General features: G+C 37.9%; 1 protein-coding gene and 1 long non-coding RNA gene across 2 annotated transcripts in view; one reads left to right on the forward strand and one right to left on the reverse strand.

Moving 5' to 3' along the window:
- Positions 1–21283, forward strand: part of LOC132395265 (protein disulfide-isomerase TMX3-like) — a 132449-nt gene that overhangs the window by 96399 nt on the left and 14767 nt on the right. Inside the window, exons 10-13 of the mRNA XM_059971602.1 lie at positions 9340–9438; positions 11360–11417; positions 17099–17152; positions 19848–19904. Coding sequence (XP_059827585.1) covers positions 9340–9438; positions 11360–11417; positions 17099–17152; positions 19848–19904 — 268 coding nt within the window. The remainder of the gene's footprint in view (positions 1–9339; positions 9439–11359; positions 11418–17098; positions 17153–19847; positions 19905–21283) is intronic.
- The window catches only part of LOC132395272 (uncharacterized), a 28619-nt gene continuing 7893 nt past the window's right edge, over positions 558–21283 (reverse strand). Inside the window, exons 2-4 of the long non-coding RNA XR_009512557.1 lie at positions 5208–5391; positions 3972–4151; positions 558–2210 (exon numbers count right to left, since the gene is read on the reverse strand). This is a non-coding gene — a long non-coding RNA (uncharacterized LOC132395272). The remainder of the gene's footprint in view (positions 2211–3971; positions 4152–5207; positions 5392–21283) is intronic.

A 21283-nucleotide genomic window follows, 5' to 3' on the forward strand; every position in this document is an offset into this window, starting at 1 on the left:
TTTGTGTTACTGTCACCTTCCTGTCAGCTTGAACCAGTCTGGCCTTTCTCCTCTTGTACTCTCTCATTAACAAGGCATTTTTGTCCACATTACCCTTGTGTGTGAAAATCCCAGGAGATTAGCATTTTCTGATATACTCAGACCATTCCATCTGGCACCAATAAACATTCCATGGTCAAAGTCACTTAGATAACTTTTCTTCCCATTCTGAAGTTTGGTCTGAACAACAACCATTAACCATGACTGCACGCTTTTATGCATTGAGTTGTTGCCACTGTGATGGTATTGGATTTGCTGACTGCAAAGTTCTAAACTCAAGCGAAGACTTTAAGTCCTATCCGATATAAATAGCTGCAAATACTCTTACTAAAGGAAGATTATACTGTAACTACCCAATCATCAAAGACTAGTTTACTTACCCAGTTATTCTCCATGTCCAAGCTTAGCTGCCAATACCCACTACTGAAGCAATGGGTCCTCTCTTCCTACCAAGGAGAAGATACTTCCAGCTAACAGAGTAGTTTAAAACACAGTTTATTTATTTTCAGTGTACACATTTATATCCAAACAACATTCTCAAAACACGTTCAAGTCCAAACAACATTCTCAAAACACGTTCAAGTCCAAACAACATTCTCAAAACACGTTTAAGTCCAAACAACATTCTCAAAATACATTTAAAACTCAGAGGGTTTCTATTTTACACATTTCCAAATTACAAACCATTTCTAAATCACAAAGCATTTCAAAAGCATAAAGGATGCCAAAACACAAGTATAATTTCTATAAACTGAAAAGACTGCAGATGAACGAATCATCCGTCACACAAACCGAAGCCAGGGGAACTTATTCTGGCACTTAGGTGACTTCAAACATGTATGATATTTCTGCAGATACCCTTTTTTAAACAAGCAGTCTAAAAGTTTGTTGGAGACATAACTTTACAACATTTGCTAGAAACTAACCTCTGAGTACATATAACTCTCAACTATAAACACATAGTCATTTGATACTATAAATGATATTATCCATATGTAAGAATCCCTGTTAACTTGTCTGTTGTGATACAAGCCAAATTTTAAAAACCCAGTGTCTTATAATGCACCTCTTTGAGCAGCAAGACAGGATGCTAGGAACCAGCAAGTCTGTGCTATAAACAGACATTGTTTGCAAAGCTGTGCTTATAACTTCAAGTTGATTAATGATTGCTATTTACATAGTTAGAACTAAAGACTGACTCCCGTTTACGACCAGAAACTAAACAATTGTTTGGCCTTGGCAAGTGGCAGCTGCTGTGTTTAGAAAGCGAGCTTTGCAAAAAACCAAGCGAATAGTCATCACAGCATTCAATTGGCTGATTAGATATTTACATTAATAAGCAGGTGTTAAGGTGTGCATAAATAGTGACCACTGAGTGTATACTGCAGATTAAATATATCAATAGTGAAAGAAGAGATGCTTAATGTAGCTAATATTTTGCAGCCTCTCAGGTAACTTTAAGTAAGTACCATATATAATCAGTAATCAGAGAAGTTCTTAGAACTCCCTCTTGTTTAGTGTTGGGCGCATCCAAGTGTGAAACAGACTAAGGTTACAATTGTGAGAAGATGTTGATGAGGGCGGGTCGGAGTTCGAGACATTTTCTCCATCAACTCCTCCACCCCATTCCCAAAATGTTCTGTTGATCTTTGATTTAAATAATTTTCCATGTAGTACCTTTGTAATCAGGCCTGGTAAATATCCACAAGAAATATTTTTGGAGTACAACAGAGATGAGCAGTTGATTTCCTTGCATAATACAAGAAATGCTACTTGGTCAATAGAATGGCCTTGTCTTTCAGTAGCTGCCTAACGTCCCCATTCCACGTGGTTCTGGAAGGCAGCTGATAGCCTCCTGACGTTGCATCCAACATGAGTCCAATTACAAAGGGCGTCCAGTAGTCGCAGTTTTGCAATGAAGATGACCGACACACAACTTTCAGTACAAATTGGATACTGTCATTTGTGGTTGAAAGCTTAGCTTGGATTTGTTTGATTTGAGTATTATCAAAATACGATTTTTCTAACCAATATTGTAGCAGCATGTGATTGCAACAAGTTACCCGAACAACAAACATGGAACTTTCCACATCGTCTTCATGCACTGTGATAGAAAGATGATCCGTGTTGTGTGATTGAGCCATGAAGTGAATCAGTGGGAATACCTGTGCCTGTAAAACATCAGAATTATCTGGACAATGAAAAGTGGGATCATATGAAATAATTTCTGGATTACAATCAGAGATAACCAATATGTTAGCATCCTTTGAATCTTATGTTGCACAAATGTGCTTGTTACAGATTCTTAATAGAAATAGCATACATTCATGGGTTAGACCATAAGACATAAAAGCAGAATTAGACAATTTAGCCCATCGAGCCTGCTCCATCATTCCATCATTGCTAATTTATCAACCCACTTAACACATTGCTCCTGCTTTCTCCATATAATCTTTGACACTATTACTAATTAAAAACCTATCAACCTCCACTTTAAATATACCCAATGACTTGGCTTCCACAGCTGTCTGTGCAATAAATTCCACAGATTCACCATCTTTGGGCTAAAGAAATTTCTCCTCATCACTGTTCCAAAGGGACGCCCCTCTATTCTGAGGCTGTACCCACTGGTCTTGGACTCCCCTACCATAGAAAACATCCTCTCCACATCCACTTCAATATTTGGTAGGTTTCAAAGAGATCCACCCTCATTCTTCTAAACTCTGGGGAGTATGTGCCTAGAGCCATTAACACTCCTCATATACTAATCCTTTCATTCTCGTGATCCTCAAGTGGGCCCTCTCCAATGCCAGCACATTTTTTTCTTAGATAAAGGGCCAAAACTTGCCTGCAGCAAGGCGACTAATATAGACTCCTTTACTAAACTTGGGCCACAAAGTTGAGGAAAGTGTAAGATGATGATTGTGCAGCAAAAGTAAGAGCTAAGTGTCATTACCATTTATCATGTTACCTAAAGGATACTTGTGCTTGTAATGCATGAAGCATCATTAACCTCAATTTCATTTTGATACCAAAACTTGTCTCAGAAATGGAAGTGCCACGTAGAACTAAATAGAATCACGGCCTTTCAGAAATGAATGATATATAATTTGGCCTAAATTTGAAGAACAGAAGAAAATCTAAAAATATTAATATATTTTATTTGTAAATGAGGTAGTACTTTTCACTGGTTTGTTTAGAAATGACAGAATTTAATTTGTAGTTTGTAATTTGATGGCTAATGCTAAGCTGTTCAAGCTCAGCAAGAGAAGTTTCAAAATGCATTTGAGGTTAATTTAATGCATTTATTTCAAAGTGACAGCAATTTAAGTATTAAATCATTTTAAAGATTTAAGTGAAAGCTTTTGTTTCTTAAAGCTGTTTATTGCATAGAGGAGAATAGCACAGAACAGGCCACTGGCTGAACCAGTGTTGTGCTAAACCAGCTGAAAGGCAAATTTTATTATTTGTCCTTGGTTATTTTCAATGTTTGCTTTTGTTGACAGAGGAGTTAAAGCTGAAAAAAAAACATGTAGTTAGCAAAAATTTCTTTATTAGTATCAATTTGTGGGAATGATAAACACTGCACATTATTTTATTCCCATGGTGACTTTAGCTCCCCCCATTCAGACATGTTCCTATTTTTGGTCAACTCTACATTGACATAGATATCCAATCCCTCTCCACTTTTAAACAAACGTATTTTCTTCTCTTTTCTAGTTTATTCTGAAACATTAATTTCTCTTTCCACAAATGTTGCCGACCTGAGAGTTGCTTCCAGTTTTCTATTTAAGATTTTCAGCATCTGCTATTTTTTTTAAACTTTTAGTTTATAGCAAGGCTTCTGATTCTTACTAGAAATAACATCCAGAATTTCACCACCTTTTGGGTTTTTGTACCTGCTTGGACATTTTATTAATACGTAAACATACCTCAAGTTGTTTTGGTCCCCCACAGTTTGCAGCTTTTTGTCATTTGGAGGATGTTCTTTTTAGGTCCAGATGTAGATTTCGCAATTCAAAGTCATTTTTGAAATTATAATTTTGGTCAATGAGATAAATTTCTTTCAGCATAAGATGTGATCAACGGAAAAGATTGCATACATAATAAACCTGCAATTCAATAATTATGATAAATATGGTTCACTTAAAGATTTAGACACAAGCTGTAGTTTACTCTCTAGAAATCCATCTTGGGTTGCAACATTTGTCATTCTCAAATCCTGCTGATGGTTTACCTTTCTATTCTCTCAGTCACCATCTTAATGGGTAGTTTCCTGCCTTAGTACGTCTGCTCCTGAAATTCTTGTTCACAACCTTGTCATTGCTAGACACCCTACTGCTACTTTATTCTGCAAATCTTGGTGTATTCAGATACTGGTCCTTTCCTCCATTGAGTATTAATTGGCTGTCCCTACTTACCTATGATGGTTTCCAATTGTGCAGGATTTCAAATTTAACATTCACATACCTGCAGCCAGTCTTCCTTCCCCTGCCCACCACACCTCACCTACACACCCTTTGAATTCTCTGAAAAGGACTCCGCCCCTACTTTATAAAATTTCTGATCAAATGAAGGAGTCCACAGATAATTAATCCAACAGTATTTCCCCTCTTACCCGGTGGAGGAGAATCAGGCCGCTTTTACAACTTAACTTCAGTTTTAAAATATTTACATTTTATTTTGTCTGATTTGAATCCGGATCTCCTGTCTTTAAGGAACATTCATTTCTTATATCTTGCCAGCAACACCTAGGGAACATCAAGTCACAACCTTTTCCCTCTTCCTTTCCAGTCCTGATGAAGTGTCTCAGCCCAAAACATTGACTGTTTATTCCTCTCCATAGATGCTACCTGACCTTCTGTGTTCCTGCAGAATTTTGTGTGTGCTGCAACTGATCGTGTCTTTATTCCATATTCACATATCTGTAATAGCAAATTTGCTTTGCGTTTTTTCCTAGAATTTTTCTTTCTGCCCATCCCCACAACCAAAGGCAGATCAGTCAGTAATACCTTCACTACCAGCCTGGTAATGTATTTGGTACGAATCAGACATCAGGCATTTGACTACAAAAACCTTAATTCACACCCACTGCCTTTTGGGCCTTCAGTCTTCCCATAAAATATTTGAAGTAATATCTTCCAAAAGCTAATTATGGAACTACCTACCTGATTAAATCTGTTGAGACTACTTTTTTATCCCACTTCACCAATCGGGAATTGACTCAACCCGACAGTTTTATTTTAGTACGTTGGCTGGTCTTACTCTGTTGGCATGAACTACTTCCTTTCCAGTTCTATGCATGCATTGGCCAATGAGCTTCATCCATGAGGAGCGCAGACTTCCGTAAAACTGAAAGAGAAATTTTTGTTGGTCTGTGTATACTTGAACATGTAAAGTTTGAGCTGTGCAAATTCAAATTTACAAAACCAAGTATTAAGAGGTGCCTTTTTGTTATTGAACAGCTTAGTAGGCCTGTTTTGTATAAGTCATGACCTAGATAAACTGATAAAGTTTGGGTTATCTTTGGAACAATAGAAACAGGAGAGTGTCATTCAGTGATCACTGTTGGTCTAACTTTACTCGCAACTTGTATTCAGTAATTCCCTCAATATCTTTGGATAGCAATAACCTGGTGATTTAATATAAATATTAATTGACATTATCCACTGCTTTGTTTGTACAAAAGTACCATTCTTCTGTCACCCTTGGTGTGTGTAAGTATTTAATTTTTGTTAATTGCCTAGTTGTAATTTTAAAGTTTTATCCCTTATTCTAGACTCCCCTACAAAGACAAAAACTTTATCTTGTCCATTCCTGTGACCCTTAAGTTTTTTTTCAAGCGCCTTTAGTGCATCTGAATATCTATCCTGGGCCCAACACATTGATGCAGTCATGAAGAAGGCATACCAGTGGCTGTATTTCATTAGGAGTTTGACAAGATTTGGTATGTCACCAAAGACTCTAGCAAATGTCTACAAGGATACCATGGAGAGCACTCTGACTGGTTACATCACTGACTAGTATGGAAGGGCCGCTGCAAAGGATTGAAAAAAGCTGCAGCAGGTTGTAAGTTCAGCCAACTTCATCATGGACATGTGCCTCCCCACCATCAAGGGCGCCTGCAAAAGGCAATGCCTCAAAATGGTGGCATTCATTATTAAGGACCTACATCACCCAGGACATGCTCTCTTCTTATTATTTCTGTCTGAGGGAAGGCACAGAAGGCTGAAGACACACACTCAACATTTCAAGAACTTCCCTTTCACTATCAGATTTATGATTGGGCGAAGTTTTTTAGGAGCTGAACTAGAAAATGTTGAAAACGATAGGTTATTTACTAGATCAAACTATTAAAAATCCAGACAATGAGGTTCTGAAACTCTGAAAGCTTTTAACTTTTAACTGAAAAATCTTCCAGTGGCAATATTGACAGTATTTTCATTAACATGTTCATGAAAGGCATTGTTTTCGATGGTGAACTTAATCATCTAATTATAGGAGTAGACTTCCTGATGAAACTAATGCTACACATATAGTTCTCAAAACAACCATATACAAGCTGGATATAAAATATTTATCATCATTATGCAGTAGCAATTGTCTGACTGAGAGTGAGTGTGTTTTCCTTTCCTTGATCTTTTATCAGTTTATAATTCCATATTTACATTTCTTCTGTTATAAATAAGGTAAAACAATACTATTTGGAAATGATGTTTTTCAAGGTTTTTTAAATTTAACATTAATAATTTTTAGTAGGTTTTCTAAAATGCTTCATTTATTTCAATCTCTGTTTTACTTTTATTCATAATAAACAATGAATACACATAAATAAGCAACAGGACTGATAATAAGTGATTTTAACTTTCCACATATTGACTGGGACTCCCATATTGTAAAAGAGTTTGTGAGAATGTGTTCAGAAAAGGTTACTTAATCGGTACATAGAAGTCCCTAGTAGAGAATGTGATACAGATCTCCTATTAGGGAATGAGACAGGGCAGGTGATAGAAGTTTATGCAAGGAAAGACTTTGCATCTAGAGATCATAATGCCATTAGTTTCAAGGTAATTATGGAAAAGGATGGGTCTGGTCCTTGAGTTGAGATTCGGAATTGGAGAATGGCCAATTTTGATGGTATCAGAAAGGATCTGCCATGTTTGGATTGGGACAGGTTGTCTTCTGGCAAATATGTACTTGGTTCATGGGAGTCCTTCAAGAGTGAAATTTTGAGAGTACTGAGTTTGTATGTTCCTGTCAGAATAAAAGGCAAGAATAACAGGTTTATGGAGCCTCAGTTTTCGAAAAATGAGGTGCATAGCAGGTATAGAAAGGCTGGAAGAAATGAGGGACTCAAGAATAAGAAGTGCAGGAGGACACTTAAGAAGGTTCAGTCACTTTGTATTCAAGATGAGAGTAAATTGGATTAGACAATTGCTTCACAGAAGCCAGAGAGTGGTTGTCAGTGGTTGCGTCTCTGACAGTAGGCCTGGAACTTGTATGCTGGATCCGTGGTTGTCATCTCCATCAGTTACCTGAATGATAATGTGGTAAACGGAATCAGCAGATTTGCAGTTGACACTAAGATTGGGGTGTAGTGGGCAATGAGGAAGTCTATCAAAGCTTGCAGCAGGACCTGATCCAGCTGGAAAAATGGGCTGAAAATGGCAGATGGGATTTAATGCAGACAAGTGTAAGGTGTTGCACTTTGGGAGGATAGGGTAGGTCTGACACAGTAAGCGGTAGGGCACTGAGGAGTGTGGTAGAACAGAGGGATCTGGGAATACGGTTCCATAATTCCTTGAAAGTGACAACACAGGTAGATGGGGTGGTAAAGAAAGTTTTTGGCACATTGGCCTTCAGGAATCAATGTACTGAGTACAGGAGTTGGGATGTTATGTTCAAGTTGAGTAAGACATTGCTGAGGGCAAATTTGGAGTATTGTATCCAGTACATATTTATTGTTACTAATTCATTCATCACTTACCTACAAGAAAGATTAAGTATGATTGAAAGAGTGCACAGAAATTTTACAAGGTTGTGATCTAGAGGACCTGAGTTATAAAGAAGTTGGCTTAAGGTCCTGAGTTCTAGGGAAAGGTTGAATAGGTTGGGACTTTATTCCCTTGGACAAAGAAGACTGAGGGGAGATTTGATAAAGCTAAAACAAAATTATGAGCAGTAGAGCTAATGTAAATGCAAGAAGGTTTTTTTCACTGAGGTTGGGTGAAACTACAGCTAGAGGTCATGGTTTAAGGTTGAAAGATGAAATGTTTAAAGGGAACATGAGGGATAACTCAGAGGGTAGTGAGAGTGTGGAACGGGCTACCAGCACAAGTGGTAGATGTGGGGACAATCTCAACACTTAAGAGAAATTTGTATAGGTTCATGGATGGGCCGAGGTTTGGAGGACTATGATTCAGGTGCAGGTCGATGCAACTAGGTAGATTAATGGTTTGGCACAGACTGGGGCATGCTTGTGTGCTGTAGTACTCTATGACTATAACACCTGTTTTCCCTTTTAAAAGTACGTATTTATTGTTACTAATTCATTCATCAATGATATTCTCTGCACAAAATTACCGTGGCAAGTGGGAAATTTTTTTAGAAAATTATCACCGTTTGGACACACTCTCCAGAAAGTTCACCACCTCTGGTCTTCTAGGTGTATTTGACAATGGAATATTGCAACTGAACCAAATGCACTCAATATCCCAGCTATTTCCTAACATTTGGATGCTTGGAACACTGATATTATTTTTCCTTCTCGTGTCTAAACAGCTGAGGCTGAAGAGCTATTCCAGCTGAGATCAGCATAGAGTTCAAACAGAACCATAGTTTTCTTTTTCTTTAACTTAGTAATGAGAATATTTGCCAACTCTGCTGTTGAGCACAACTTTTTTTCAAAGAAATAAGATATTTTACTATTTTTACTATTAATCTTTGAGTTTGGTTATGGAAAAAGACACAGACTTCCTAAATATTGAGAAAGAATTTACAAAGCTATTAAAATTGCTAAATTAATATCTGTGATAAAGAGTATTGTATGCCATATGTGAAAGGCTAATAGGCCTTTTCCATTCCAATTTTCTTATGCCCCCCTTGCTCACCTAAATCTTTATATTCTACCCTCATCTCGTCACCAAACAGGGCACCAAGCATTAGGAGTAGGTAGTATTTCATGTAGACTCAATACCTTTGATTAAGGAAATAATGTTTAACTTTTGTTTTAAGTTGTAATTGTGATGACTTGAGTTCATTGTCAAAACTGACCATTCAATTCAACTTTTCTCCTCTCAGAATATGAAGATGGAGACTTGTCTTCATGGGTGAATAAGGAAAGATTCTTGGGATATCTTTACATTGATGCTTTCACTTTGTATGAACTTGCAGATACAGGTACGCTTCCATTTCATTTCTTTGTATCGGACTTTTAATAGTAAAATATTTTAAATGTTTTTTTTAATTTGAAATGGTTCTGGATAAAATTGCAATATTTATATTTGATTTGCTGCTAGGTTTATATTTGTTAAGCTCGTACTATAATTTTCTGATACCTGGAGTGTGAGGTACAGGTTGCATAGAAACTGACAGCTGGACTAAGTTAACAAATGAGAGAAGTATTAGAGCATTAATGTAAGTGGTTCACCTTGGTTAAAAATGACAAGTGCTTTGAGGAAACTAAATACACTCAGTGGCCACTGAGTGTACGTTATGGTCTTCTGCTGCTGGAGCCCACCCACTTATAGGTTTGACATGCTATGCATTCAGAGAAGCTTTTCTGGTCACCTGTTGTGACACCTGGTTATTTGTGTTACTGTCACCTTCCTGTCAGTTTGATCCATTCTTCCAATTATTCTCTGACCCCTCGAACAAGGCATTTTCACCCACAAACTGCTGCTTCCTGGATGTTTTTTTTGTTTCTCACACCATTCTGTGTAAACTCTAGAGACTGTTTGTGAAAATCCCAGGAGATCAACAGTTTCTGGATAATCAAGCCAGTCCATCTGGCACTAACAATCATTCCACGGTCAGAGCCACTTATATAACATTTCTTCCCATTCTGATGTGTGATCTGAACAACAACTGAACCTCTGGCCATGTCTGCATGCTGTTATGCATTGAGTTGCAGATTAGATATTTGCATTGACAAGCAGGTGTACAGGTGCACCTGAAAAGATGGCCACTGACTGTATGCGATGGGAAGTAAGGTCTTTAACAATCCTGAATTCTTAGGTCCTTTTCTGTAGGGAAACATCACACAGCTATCATGAATTGTTGTGAGGTGGCAAAATCTCACTACCTCTCTTGTTCATCTCCTAATCTCTTAAATAAGTAGTGTCAAGTTGCCTTAGCAATAGATGGGAAGTAAGCTAAAAGCTCAAAACACAAGAATTGGTGAAATATTATTTTCTTTGAACAGGTTGTGTGATATTTTGAAAATATCCATTTTGGGACAGTTTAACTCTTAAATGGAATTAAATCAAGACTTTGTATTATGAGCATTGTAATACATCCAGTGAATACCTTGTTCATTTGTGTTTATACCTGATTAAAGTTACTGTCACATCCAAATTTATAGGACATCTTGGAATTCAAATCAATTTTATTATCACTGGCATATGTTGGAAAATTTGTTGTTTGTTGTTATTATATATTTAAATTAAATAAGTAGGACAAAAATAGAGCTAAAAACAGTGAGGTAGTGTTCATCAATTGGATCATAGTCCATTCAGAAATCTGATTGGGGAGGGGAAGAAATAATCTGCAAAATGCTTTTTTTTGTCTATCCCATGACTGCTTTCTGCAAAGTTGAGCAATATTTAAAAATAGAAATGGATTGACCAGCATTGGTTGAGGTAATTTATTAATACAACTGTTTAAAATTGACTTATAGTGACCTAAATTATAGTTGAGTGGGTTTTATAAATCATAGGACCTTTTTGATGGACTCAAGTAGTAGAAAATAGTCAGAAATATTTATGATTAAACAGTGATTATAAAAGAATCCAGAAAAATAGTGATGACTTTAGAAAATGAAATGAGAAAGAAGGCAGTCATTCGAAAGAAATTTGGGGTGTAACAAAGAATCAAACAAGATTAGTAGACAGCAACAAAAAACTGTATTCAATGACAAAATCAGTGTTGATCATAAAATAATACACACGTTGACTGAGACCACATAGGTCTTAAAAAAAAGTTTTTCTTGTGCTATGGGTGTAATGCATTGAATTGAGGTGATTTGGTAGTTAAATCATTTGATGCGAATAGTTTTGGTTCAAGAGAACCCTGTGAAATAATGACTGCATGATTTCTTCAGGAAAACTTGTGGTGGTTGCTGTGATCGATGGCAAGAATTCATCTGACGAACATGCTAGGTATGATTTTTTGACCTTCCACAACGGTTATAAACTTTAAAAGAATTGGGAATTAACATTCTAACTGCTTCTAGACATACTGTACTTCGTTTAAAAGTAATTAGAGCATAAAAATGTCTTTATCAAATCAGAATTTATCAATGTAAGCATTAAATATTAATTAAGCATCAATTAATGAGTGAATTAAATAAAAACAAAATACTTCATGCCATTTTAAAAGTTTCTTCTCCCGGGCAGTTAATCTGATCAACCATACTAGTTAACCACTCCATTTCCAACACCCCCCATCTGTTGCCTCAGTCACTACACTACTCTGTAAACTCTTGAAACTACTTTTTATAATGTATTTACATTGTAAATACATGCTTGTATTTATACACATTTTATTCCATATCTGTATTTTAATCCCTAAATGTATTTTTATATAATTTTTTGTTCTTTTTAATTGTTGAATATTATTGTTTTTTGATGCACCAATACATAACAAATTCTTAACATATGCTAATATATGATGAATAAAATTACTTGATCCCTGAATATTAATGGAAATAGTGGGATAGAACTTACTGCGTTAAGAGGGTATGGGGGGATTAGTCATTTGATGTAATCAACTGGAATGCTTTCTACGGTCTTTGGTGTTCCCAGTACAGCCCCATCTGCATCAATGAGACCCGACTTACACTAGGGGTTGGTTTTGTTGAGCATCTTTGCTCCATCCACAACAAACAGGATTTCCTGATGGCCAACCATTTTAATTCCATTGCGACACATTGGTCCATGACCTCCTCTACTGTCCACGATGAGGCCACTCGCACACTGGAGGAGCAACCCCTCATGTTCCGTCTGAGTAGCCTCCAATATGATGGCATGAGCATGAATTTCTTTAATTTCCGGTTATTCCCCCTCTGTTTTTCCATTCCCCATTCTGCCTCTAGATTCCCAGCATCTTCAGAATCTCTTGTGTTTATATCAGTCAGGTTTAAGGACACTAGGCTGCCTCAGCAACTTAGCAATGGAACATTAGAACATAGAATAGTACAGCACATTTCAGGCCCTTCGGCCCACAATGTTGTGCCAACCCTCAAACCCTGCCTCCCATATAATCCCATATAAATTCCTCCATATACCTGTCTAGTGGTCTCTTAAACTTCACTGGTGTCTCTGCCTCCACCACTGACTCAGGCAGTACATTCCACACACCAACCACTCTCTGAGTGAAAAACCTAATATCCCCTTTGAACTTCCCTCCCCTTACCTTAAAGCCATGTCCTCTTGTACTGAGCAGTGGTGCCCTGAGGAAGAGGCGCTGGCTGTCCACTCTGTCTATTCCTCTTAATTGGTTTGGCACATTGGCTGTTTATGTACAGTTATTCACAAATTCTATCGCAATTTTTATGTTCCTGTAAATTGCTGTAAGAAAATGAATTTCAGGATTGTGTATGACGACATATACGTACTTAGATAGTAAATTTACTTTGACTTTGAAATCGCTAACCTCTAACCAGTACTGGTCAGTCCTTGACCTCGGCAAGGGAGACTGATGGAGTCAGTAGTAAGGGTACAGAGTACACTGAACAGGAATTTAAATGAGGAAAGAGTCGCAAGATGAGTCAAAGGACAGCGTTCAAAGTAAAATTTATTATCAGAGTACATACATGTCACCATATACAACCCTGAGGTTCTTTCTGCGAGCATAGAACAGTAACTAAACAGTAAGCATCAGCAACTGTAAATTGTAAACAAATGCACAAATGCAGATACATATAAAAATAGCCATAAATAATCAGCATGAAATAACAATATAGCAGAGTCCTTAAATGAGTGTAGCTATCCCCTTTTGTTCAAGAGTCCGACAGCTGAGGGGTAGTAACTGTTTTTGAACCTGGTCGTGCAAGTCCTGAAGCTCTTGTACCTTCTACCTGATGGCAGTAGTAAGAAAAGACCATGGCCCTGGGTGGTGAGGATCTTTGATGACATATGCTGCTTTTCTATTACAGCATTTCATATAGATGAACTCCATGGTTGGAAGGGTTTTACCCATGAGGTACTGTGCAGAATCCACTACCTTTCGTAGGATTTTCCACTCAAAATATTCCCATATCAGGCCGTAATCAGCTAGTCAGCCCACTTCCCACTACATTTATAAAAGTTTGCCAAGGTTTTCGATGACATGCTGAACCTCTGTAGTCTCTTGAGGAAGTAGAGGCACTGTGATACTTTCTTCACAATAATATTGATATGCTGGGTCCAGGACCTCTTATTCTCTTAAGATAGTGACACCCAGGAATTTAAGGTTATTGACCGTCCATCATTATATAAGAAGCTTGTTGTGAAAAGTATAGTATTAAATTAATAAATGCTTCCCCTTGTTACATTATATACCAAAGTTGATGAAGGTGCCAGGTCTTTGAGCCCTGTTCCAGATGCCAAAGTAATGTCCAGCATCATTCTTTTCCACAGAGTGACTTCTGCAGAATCTGAACAAGGCTGTGCTTATGCTGGGGAGGGGCAAGAATGGAAGGGGTGGTCCCAAGTTCTCTAAAAGAGCTATCACTTTCCATGAATCACTCCTCTGCTGCTGTCAGAGAACAGTCTGCACACTCATGGTAATTCTCTACACACACAGGAATGCTGTCCTTTGACTCATTTTGTGATTCTTTCCTCATTTAAATTCCTGTTCAGTGTACTCTGTACCCTTACTACTGACTCCATCAGACTCCCTTGCATGCTCATGGACTGACCTACACTGTTTAGAGCTTAGTAATTTCAAAGTCAAAGTAAATTTATTATCTAAGTATGTATTTGTCATCATATACTAAGTTGAGATTCATTTTCTTGCAGGAATTTACAGGAAGATAAAGAAATAAAAAATAATTTATTAAGTACTATACATAAACTAAGACCAGCAAACAACCAGTGTGCAAAAGAATACAAACCATGCAAAGAATAAAAAATAGTAAATAAATAATACTGAGAGCATGAGTTGTAAAATAATTGGAAGAGTCTGTGGGTTGTCTAATCAGTTCAGAGTTGAGGTGGGTAAAGTTATCTGTGCTGAATCAGGAGTCTGATAGTTGTGGGGCAATAACTTCCTGTACCTGGTGTGTGGGACCTCTGCCCCCCATGGTAGTAGAGACGAGAGCGTGGCCCGGATGATGGGGGTCCTTGATGATGGATGCTGCTTTCTTATGGCAGCACTCCATGTAAATGTGGTCAATGATGGGGAGAGCTTTGCCTGTGGTGGGCTGAGCTGTATCCACTATTTTTTGTAGACTGGGCATTGGTGTTTTCATGCTAGCCGGTGATGGGTATCTCCACTGTGCATCTATAGAAGTTTGTCAAAGTTTTAACTGACATACTGAATCTATGCAAGAAAGTAGAGGTGCTGCCATGCCGCCTTTGTGATGGCACTTAAGTGTTGGTCCCAGGAGTGATCCTTTGATATGATATGCTAAAGATTCACTCAGACATTGCCACCACAGTAAAATTCAACAATGTGAGCTTGTCACCTTCATATCTATTGTTTTAATGTTCTTCTAGTCAGCCTCCAATTATTCACTCTCTCTAAGCTTAAGCTCATCCAAATCTTCCCTGTATACTGTACTTTCCTTCTGTATGCAGTGACCAGATATCTAGTCATTCGCAGACTCAGATTTAAAATGTTAGCCCACATCTTTCCATCTCAGTAGTATCCTCATATCCTAAGTAACACAGAGATGCTATTAATTGGGGGTGGGGAGAAATGGCATGGTAGTGTAGTACACAAAAGCTTTACAGCACCAGTGATCACTGTTCAGGGTTCAATTCCACCTTGGTCTCCAAGGAGTTTATACATTTTCCCCATGACTGCATCAGCTTTCTTCAGGTGCTGCATTTTCCTCCCACAGTCCAAAGGCATACAGTTTGGGTGTGAGCTGTAGGCCCATGACAACACTGGCCAGCTTCACCCAGCACGATCCTCGGACCGTGTTGGTTGTTGATGCAAAACTATGCATTTCACTATCTCTTTCAATGTTTCAATGTTACATGTGACAAATAAAGCTAATCCATAAATGAACTCCCCATATATCTTACTGCTCTTCCATATATATGTTGCTGACACATACCATTTCCCTATATTGTGCATCTGCTGCCTTCTTACTTGTTCATATATAGAACATATCTTCTCGGAGAAACATCACCTTATCCTGGTGGAGAAGATTGTGAGTTCCTGAGAGCAATGCTATATGGAGCTTATCTCCTGGTAGGGTCACCCATAGTGGTAAGGTCAAGGAGGAGCTTCCAGACAAAGAACAGTCCGACCAGGTATTTAACCTTGGAAAATGATGGCACATCACAACGGCAGTGAAGGTAGAGGAAGGCTGCAGCAGGGAATGGTCTCCAGTCAACTTGCATTCTATGCCACTGGACCCCGACCTTGAACTGTCAAGGACTATGTAGTGGCATCAGCCTCTCCACATTAAACAAAGTCATGCACAGTCCGGCAAGAACATCAAACTTGGCTCGAGTATTGTACATGTAATTAATCCAGTTATTCCTCAAAGAAGCCCCTTCTAGTTTGATAATTTATATAAAATTCTGCATATTCCAGTTAACTGTTCTAGGTTACTAATCAGTAAACTCCAAGACCTGGGTCTCAATACCTCCTTGTCCAATTGGATCCTGGATTTCCTTTCTTGTACACCCTAGTCAGTTCAGATGGGCAAAAACAACTCCTCCACAGTCTCCATCAGCACAGGAGCATCATAGAGATGTGTGCTTGGCCCTCTACTCTACTCTACTCGCTTTACACCTATGACTGTGAAGGCTAACTCCAACACCGTATGAAAGTTTGCTCATGACACCACTGTTGTGGGTTGTATCAAAAGTAGTGATGAATCAGCTTACAAAAAGATGGAAAATTTGGCTGAGTGGTGTAATAACAGCAATCTCTCACTCAATGTCAATAGGACCAAGGGACTGATTGTAGACTTCAGTAGAGGGAAACCAGGGGTCCATTAGCCAGTACTCATCGAAGGATCAGAGGTGGAGAGAGTCAGTAATTTTAAACTCCTGGGTGTCATGATCTCAGGGGACCTGAGAAGAAAGCACAGCAGTGCCTCTACTTTTGCAGGAGTCTGCGGAGATATGGCACATCACCAAAAACGTTGGCAAATTTCTATAGCTGTGTGTGCTGATTGGCTGCATTGCAATGCCTTTGAGCAGAAAATCCTACAAAAGCTAGTGGATTCTGGCCAGTACGTCACAGGTAAAACACTCCCAACCATTGAGCATACCTGCATATATACATATGTATAACATATATACATAGAAGAGCAACATCCATCATCAAAGATCCTTACCACCCAGGTCATGCTCTTTTCTCGCTTCTGCCAGGTAGAAGGCATAAATGCCTCACCACTTGCACCACCGTGATATTTCATGCTCATTATTTATTTTTATCTGCATTTGCAGTTTGTGGTCCTGTTTACAGTTACTGTTAACTGTTGCTAAGTATGCCCGCAGAAGAATCTCAGGATTGTATGTGGTGACGTGCATGTACTCTGATAATAAGTTTACTTGAACTAGAACTTAACTGTTCAAGTCATTTTACCTGTGATATGCAACGCAGAACAAACTGCAGTACACCAGCCTTTACTGTGAAATTGGCAACTCATTTTCATTGTTTTCTTGTTTTCCAGCCTAAAGGACATTACCCATGATGTTGCTACTGGTTACAGGGAGCAGTTTCACAGGTTGGTTGCTAAAAGCTTGCATATGTAAAAAACTGAAAAGGACACCAAGCTTGAGAGTGGAAATACTGAATCAAATGCCGGGTGAAATTTAATATAGCAAATATAAACTGATGTGTTTTGGGAAGCAGAATGAGTGGTTACATAAGCAATGTAGTGGTGACATAAGCAATAAGACAATAAGTCATTGGAGCAGAATTAAACCATTTGGCCCATCGAGTATGCTCTGACATTCCATCATGGCTGATTCATTATCCCCTTCAATTCCATTCTCCTGCCTTCTCCCCTTAACTATTTACACCCTTACGGAACAAGATCATACCAACCTCCACTTTAAATAGATCTAATGACTTGACCTCCACAGCCATCTGTGGCAACAGTTTCAACACCCTCTGGCAGAAGAAATTCCTCCTCATCTCTGTTCTGAAGTGAAGTCTTGTATATTGAGGCTATGCCCTCTGATTTTAGATTCCCCCATCATAGGAAGCACCTTCTCCTTATTCACTTTATTTTGGCCTTTCAATATTCAATAGGTTTCAGTGAGATCACCTAAACTCCAATAAGTACAGGTCCAGAGCCATCAAAATCTCCTCTTTTATTAACCCTTTCATTCCTGGGATCATTCTCCTGAATCTCCTCTGGACCCTCTCCAATGCCAGTACATACTTTCTTAAGTAAGTTTGACCAATGCCTTATAAAACCTCATCATTACATCCTGGCTTTTATATTCTAGTACTCTTGAAGTAAATGCTGAAGTTGCATTTGCTGTCCTTCTTACTGACTTAACCTTGCAAGTTATCCTGAAAGGACTTCAGTTATATGCTTAGAGGGGAGAAAATAGGGTTATTCTTTGGAATGCAAAGTACTAAATGGAGAATTCAGATTTATAAAGAATTTTGATGCAAATTCATGAGGTGAAAATTATTGTATTCCAAATAACTTGTAGCCAGTGATTGCAATTTTAAAATAAATGGCACAGAAAAACCAAAAGCTTTTTATATGGTGACAGGTATTCTGGAATGAATGACATGAAAAATCTGTTACTGACTTTCAAAGTCAGTATATTCTTGGAAATGGAAGTCAAGTGAGTTTTGGAGAGAGTATTTGAGGGGGTAGCACTTTCAAATAATTGGCATGAAAAGCTGAATATATTGGATAATTCTGATTCAATTAACACTGAAACCTAATGAAATCTTAATTTCACTTCATGGTGGTAGTATACGTGTGTTTGTTTCTATTTAAAAATCCTAGCATGGAGATTACCTATAATTATTACTCATTCATTTGGACTACAAAGATTTTCGGTTATGCTGTCATCAATCTCTTTGAATCTGGTTTTTTAAAAAAAATTGAGCAAGTAAGCAATAATACTGACTGAGGTAGGCTTGTCTTATGGTTTCTCTATACTGACATGCATTTAATACAATCTTTGTGGCCTATTGGCCAAGGTCAACTATAGATGTTGCATCCAAGCTGAAGTTTGTACTCAAGCCAGTACACAAGTCAGGGCAGTACAATATGGACAGCGAGTTGGTGCCCATGCAGCAGGCTCCCCCTCTGCATGCAGCTGATGAAACCAAAGGAACGCAGACACCAATAGAATTTGGCACCAGCAGTGTCGCAGGAGTTGCCTGTCAGCTTTCAACTCAACGTAGGACTGCCTTAAGGACTCCAGCTCCAGATTTCCCATCTGAGTTTACTCTGAAGCAGGGTATAGCTGCAAGGTTGCAGGGGTTTGAGATTAAAGTTTTCCTCCTTCTAGATGCGCTGCCAACCACGGCTGACAAGCCCCATCTTCCCCAAGTGACTGGTTTTGAGGTGCTAGTAACCTGTCTTTACCCCTTCCCTCTCTGTAGAAATGGTTTTGTTGGGCTTATTAGCTGAGCCACACATAAAGGCCAGGAGCTGGACCTGGTTGTCAGAGGCTATTTGAAGATGTACGCCATTGAGAGCACTTAATATGTAGTGGGAGCTTGTCCCAACTACAGTGCTGGCTTTGACAACCTTGAGGAACCTTGTAGATTAGTTAGACAAAGTGCAATAAGATTATAATATGGTGTAAATACTGAAGCACTAGAAAACTCACAGCATGCATGTCTGCCTTCCCTACAACTATTCACAACTGTTTTGGTTTATGTGTTAAACCCAGCACTTGGATAGATACAAAAGATTTTTCTTAGAAATAATTATGAAGAGATACAGAGTGATTGCCTTGGAGTTCTGGTCAAAAATTGGCCCTAATTAATATACCGATAATTATCACATTGTTTATTGCACATTGTGGGATAAAATTTCTTGTAAAATTTCTGCTTGCTTTCCTGCATTATATCAATGACAGCATGTCAAAGTTTTTTTTTGCATCCAGAGGAAACCCACACATTCACTGGGAAAATGTATAAACTTCTTACACACAACAGCAGGAATTGAACACCAATCTTCTAATCGATGTTGCTGTAAAGTGTTACGCTAACCACTATGCTACCATGCCAATTAAATGAATAGTGTATGAGCAGGCAAGGCCTTAATTACTTTAACTAGAAGTTTTCCCTTTGACAGTACAACTCCCTATCAGTTTGTTTCCATTGGAGAAAACTCACCTACATCACCCTCACTGCTAAAATAAGAAACATTTCTTGAAATATAATGAGGTATCTCTAAATCTATTTCCATTAAACATTTAACTGAAATGTATTAACAGGGATTTCCAGTTTGGGTATGTGGATGGAGCTGATTACATCAACAGTGTCATTATGGAGTAAGTGTTTTTTTTAAACATCTCAAAGTTATATTTGTGAAATTTTAAAATGTGATGACATTTTTCACATAGTTGCATGTTTTAAATTTGTGTTTTCAACAGAATTGCTGTATCTGAAATTTATTGTTGATTATTGTCTGAGACTTTGTAGTCATAACTTGAGTGAATCGTTTTTAAAAAATGTACTCATTGTGATCAGTACATGATGTACCAGTACTTCCAAGTCTTGTTGTCAAGCTCTTGAAGAGAAAGGGAATTATAATTTTGTTTAACATGAATAAAATTACAAGTAGTTCACCTTTCAACCCTTGGCTTTGTTGCAGCTGGGATCAGTCCATATATGGAGAAAGGGAAGACTTTACAGAGTGAGAGGGAGAGAGAAAGAAAGTGGCTCTTTGACAATAAAGACAGAAATGCAGACAGAGAAATTACCAAAGAAATAGTACAAGAAACCAGAGGCTGAGAAAAATAGAATACTAAAGCTAGAGATTATGAGAACAATGAGTGACAACGAGAGAGGAATGAAGGTATCAAGTGTTTCTCTTTAGATGAGTTTAAAATACCACAGCTATTTTGGGGATGAGTGGGGGTGTGGTTTATATGCAGGGACTGGTTATGCATTGTGAATAAGCTACTGAGAAAAAAAATAATTTTTTTAAAGTTTCCATTAATCTATATTTTGGAAGGGTTTATATTTGTGGAAGATGTTATAATCCTACTATAAAGAGGAATAGCTTCTAATGTGCATATTTTGTGATGACCTGAGGAATAGAAACTATTGTTGAATCTTGAGAGTCTACATGAAGTTCATGTTGCAAATTTACACTGAGAATACTGTCTGAAGCTTCCCTCTTGAAGAGTATTTAACTGCTTCATTAACAAAGTCAAATTAAATTTTAGTGTCAGTAGGTTATTTTGCAATTGTGTAATCAGGCCCTGCCCTTGCTTGTATATACTGTACGTATTTAGTGGTATCGCTGGGCAGCAATCGGGGAACAATAATAATGGATTTTCTTCCTAAATCCACCTTAGAAACTGATTCCATAACCTATAGATTAACTTCCAAGGACTCTATAACTCATGTTCTCCATATTATTTATTTATTTGTGCTGTTTAGTTAGCTCATTGGTTGCTTGTGGCTTTGTGTGTAGTTTTTTTATTGAATCTGTTGTATTTCTCTGTTCTACTGTCATTTGCTGCAAGAAAATGTTTCTCAAGATAGTATATGCTGACATAAGCGTAGTTTGATAATAAATTTACGTTGAACTCTATACTCCATACCCCAAAAATGCCAGCATTAGGAATAGCATCTTCACTTTCATACTGGTCAGGTTAATAACATGTCAACTTGGACCTCCCTACTTCAGTTGATTTGGTTC

Source organism: Hypanus sabinus, chromosome 1 (genome assembly GCF_030144855.1).
Source record: "Hypanus sabinus isolate sHypSab1 chromosome 1, sHypSab1.hap1, whole genome shotgun sequence".
In the NCBI taxonomy this organism is placed as follows: Eukaryota; Metazoa; Chordata; class Chondrichthyes; order Myliobatiformes; family Dasyatidae; genus Hypanus; species Hypanus sabinus.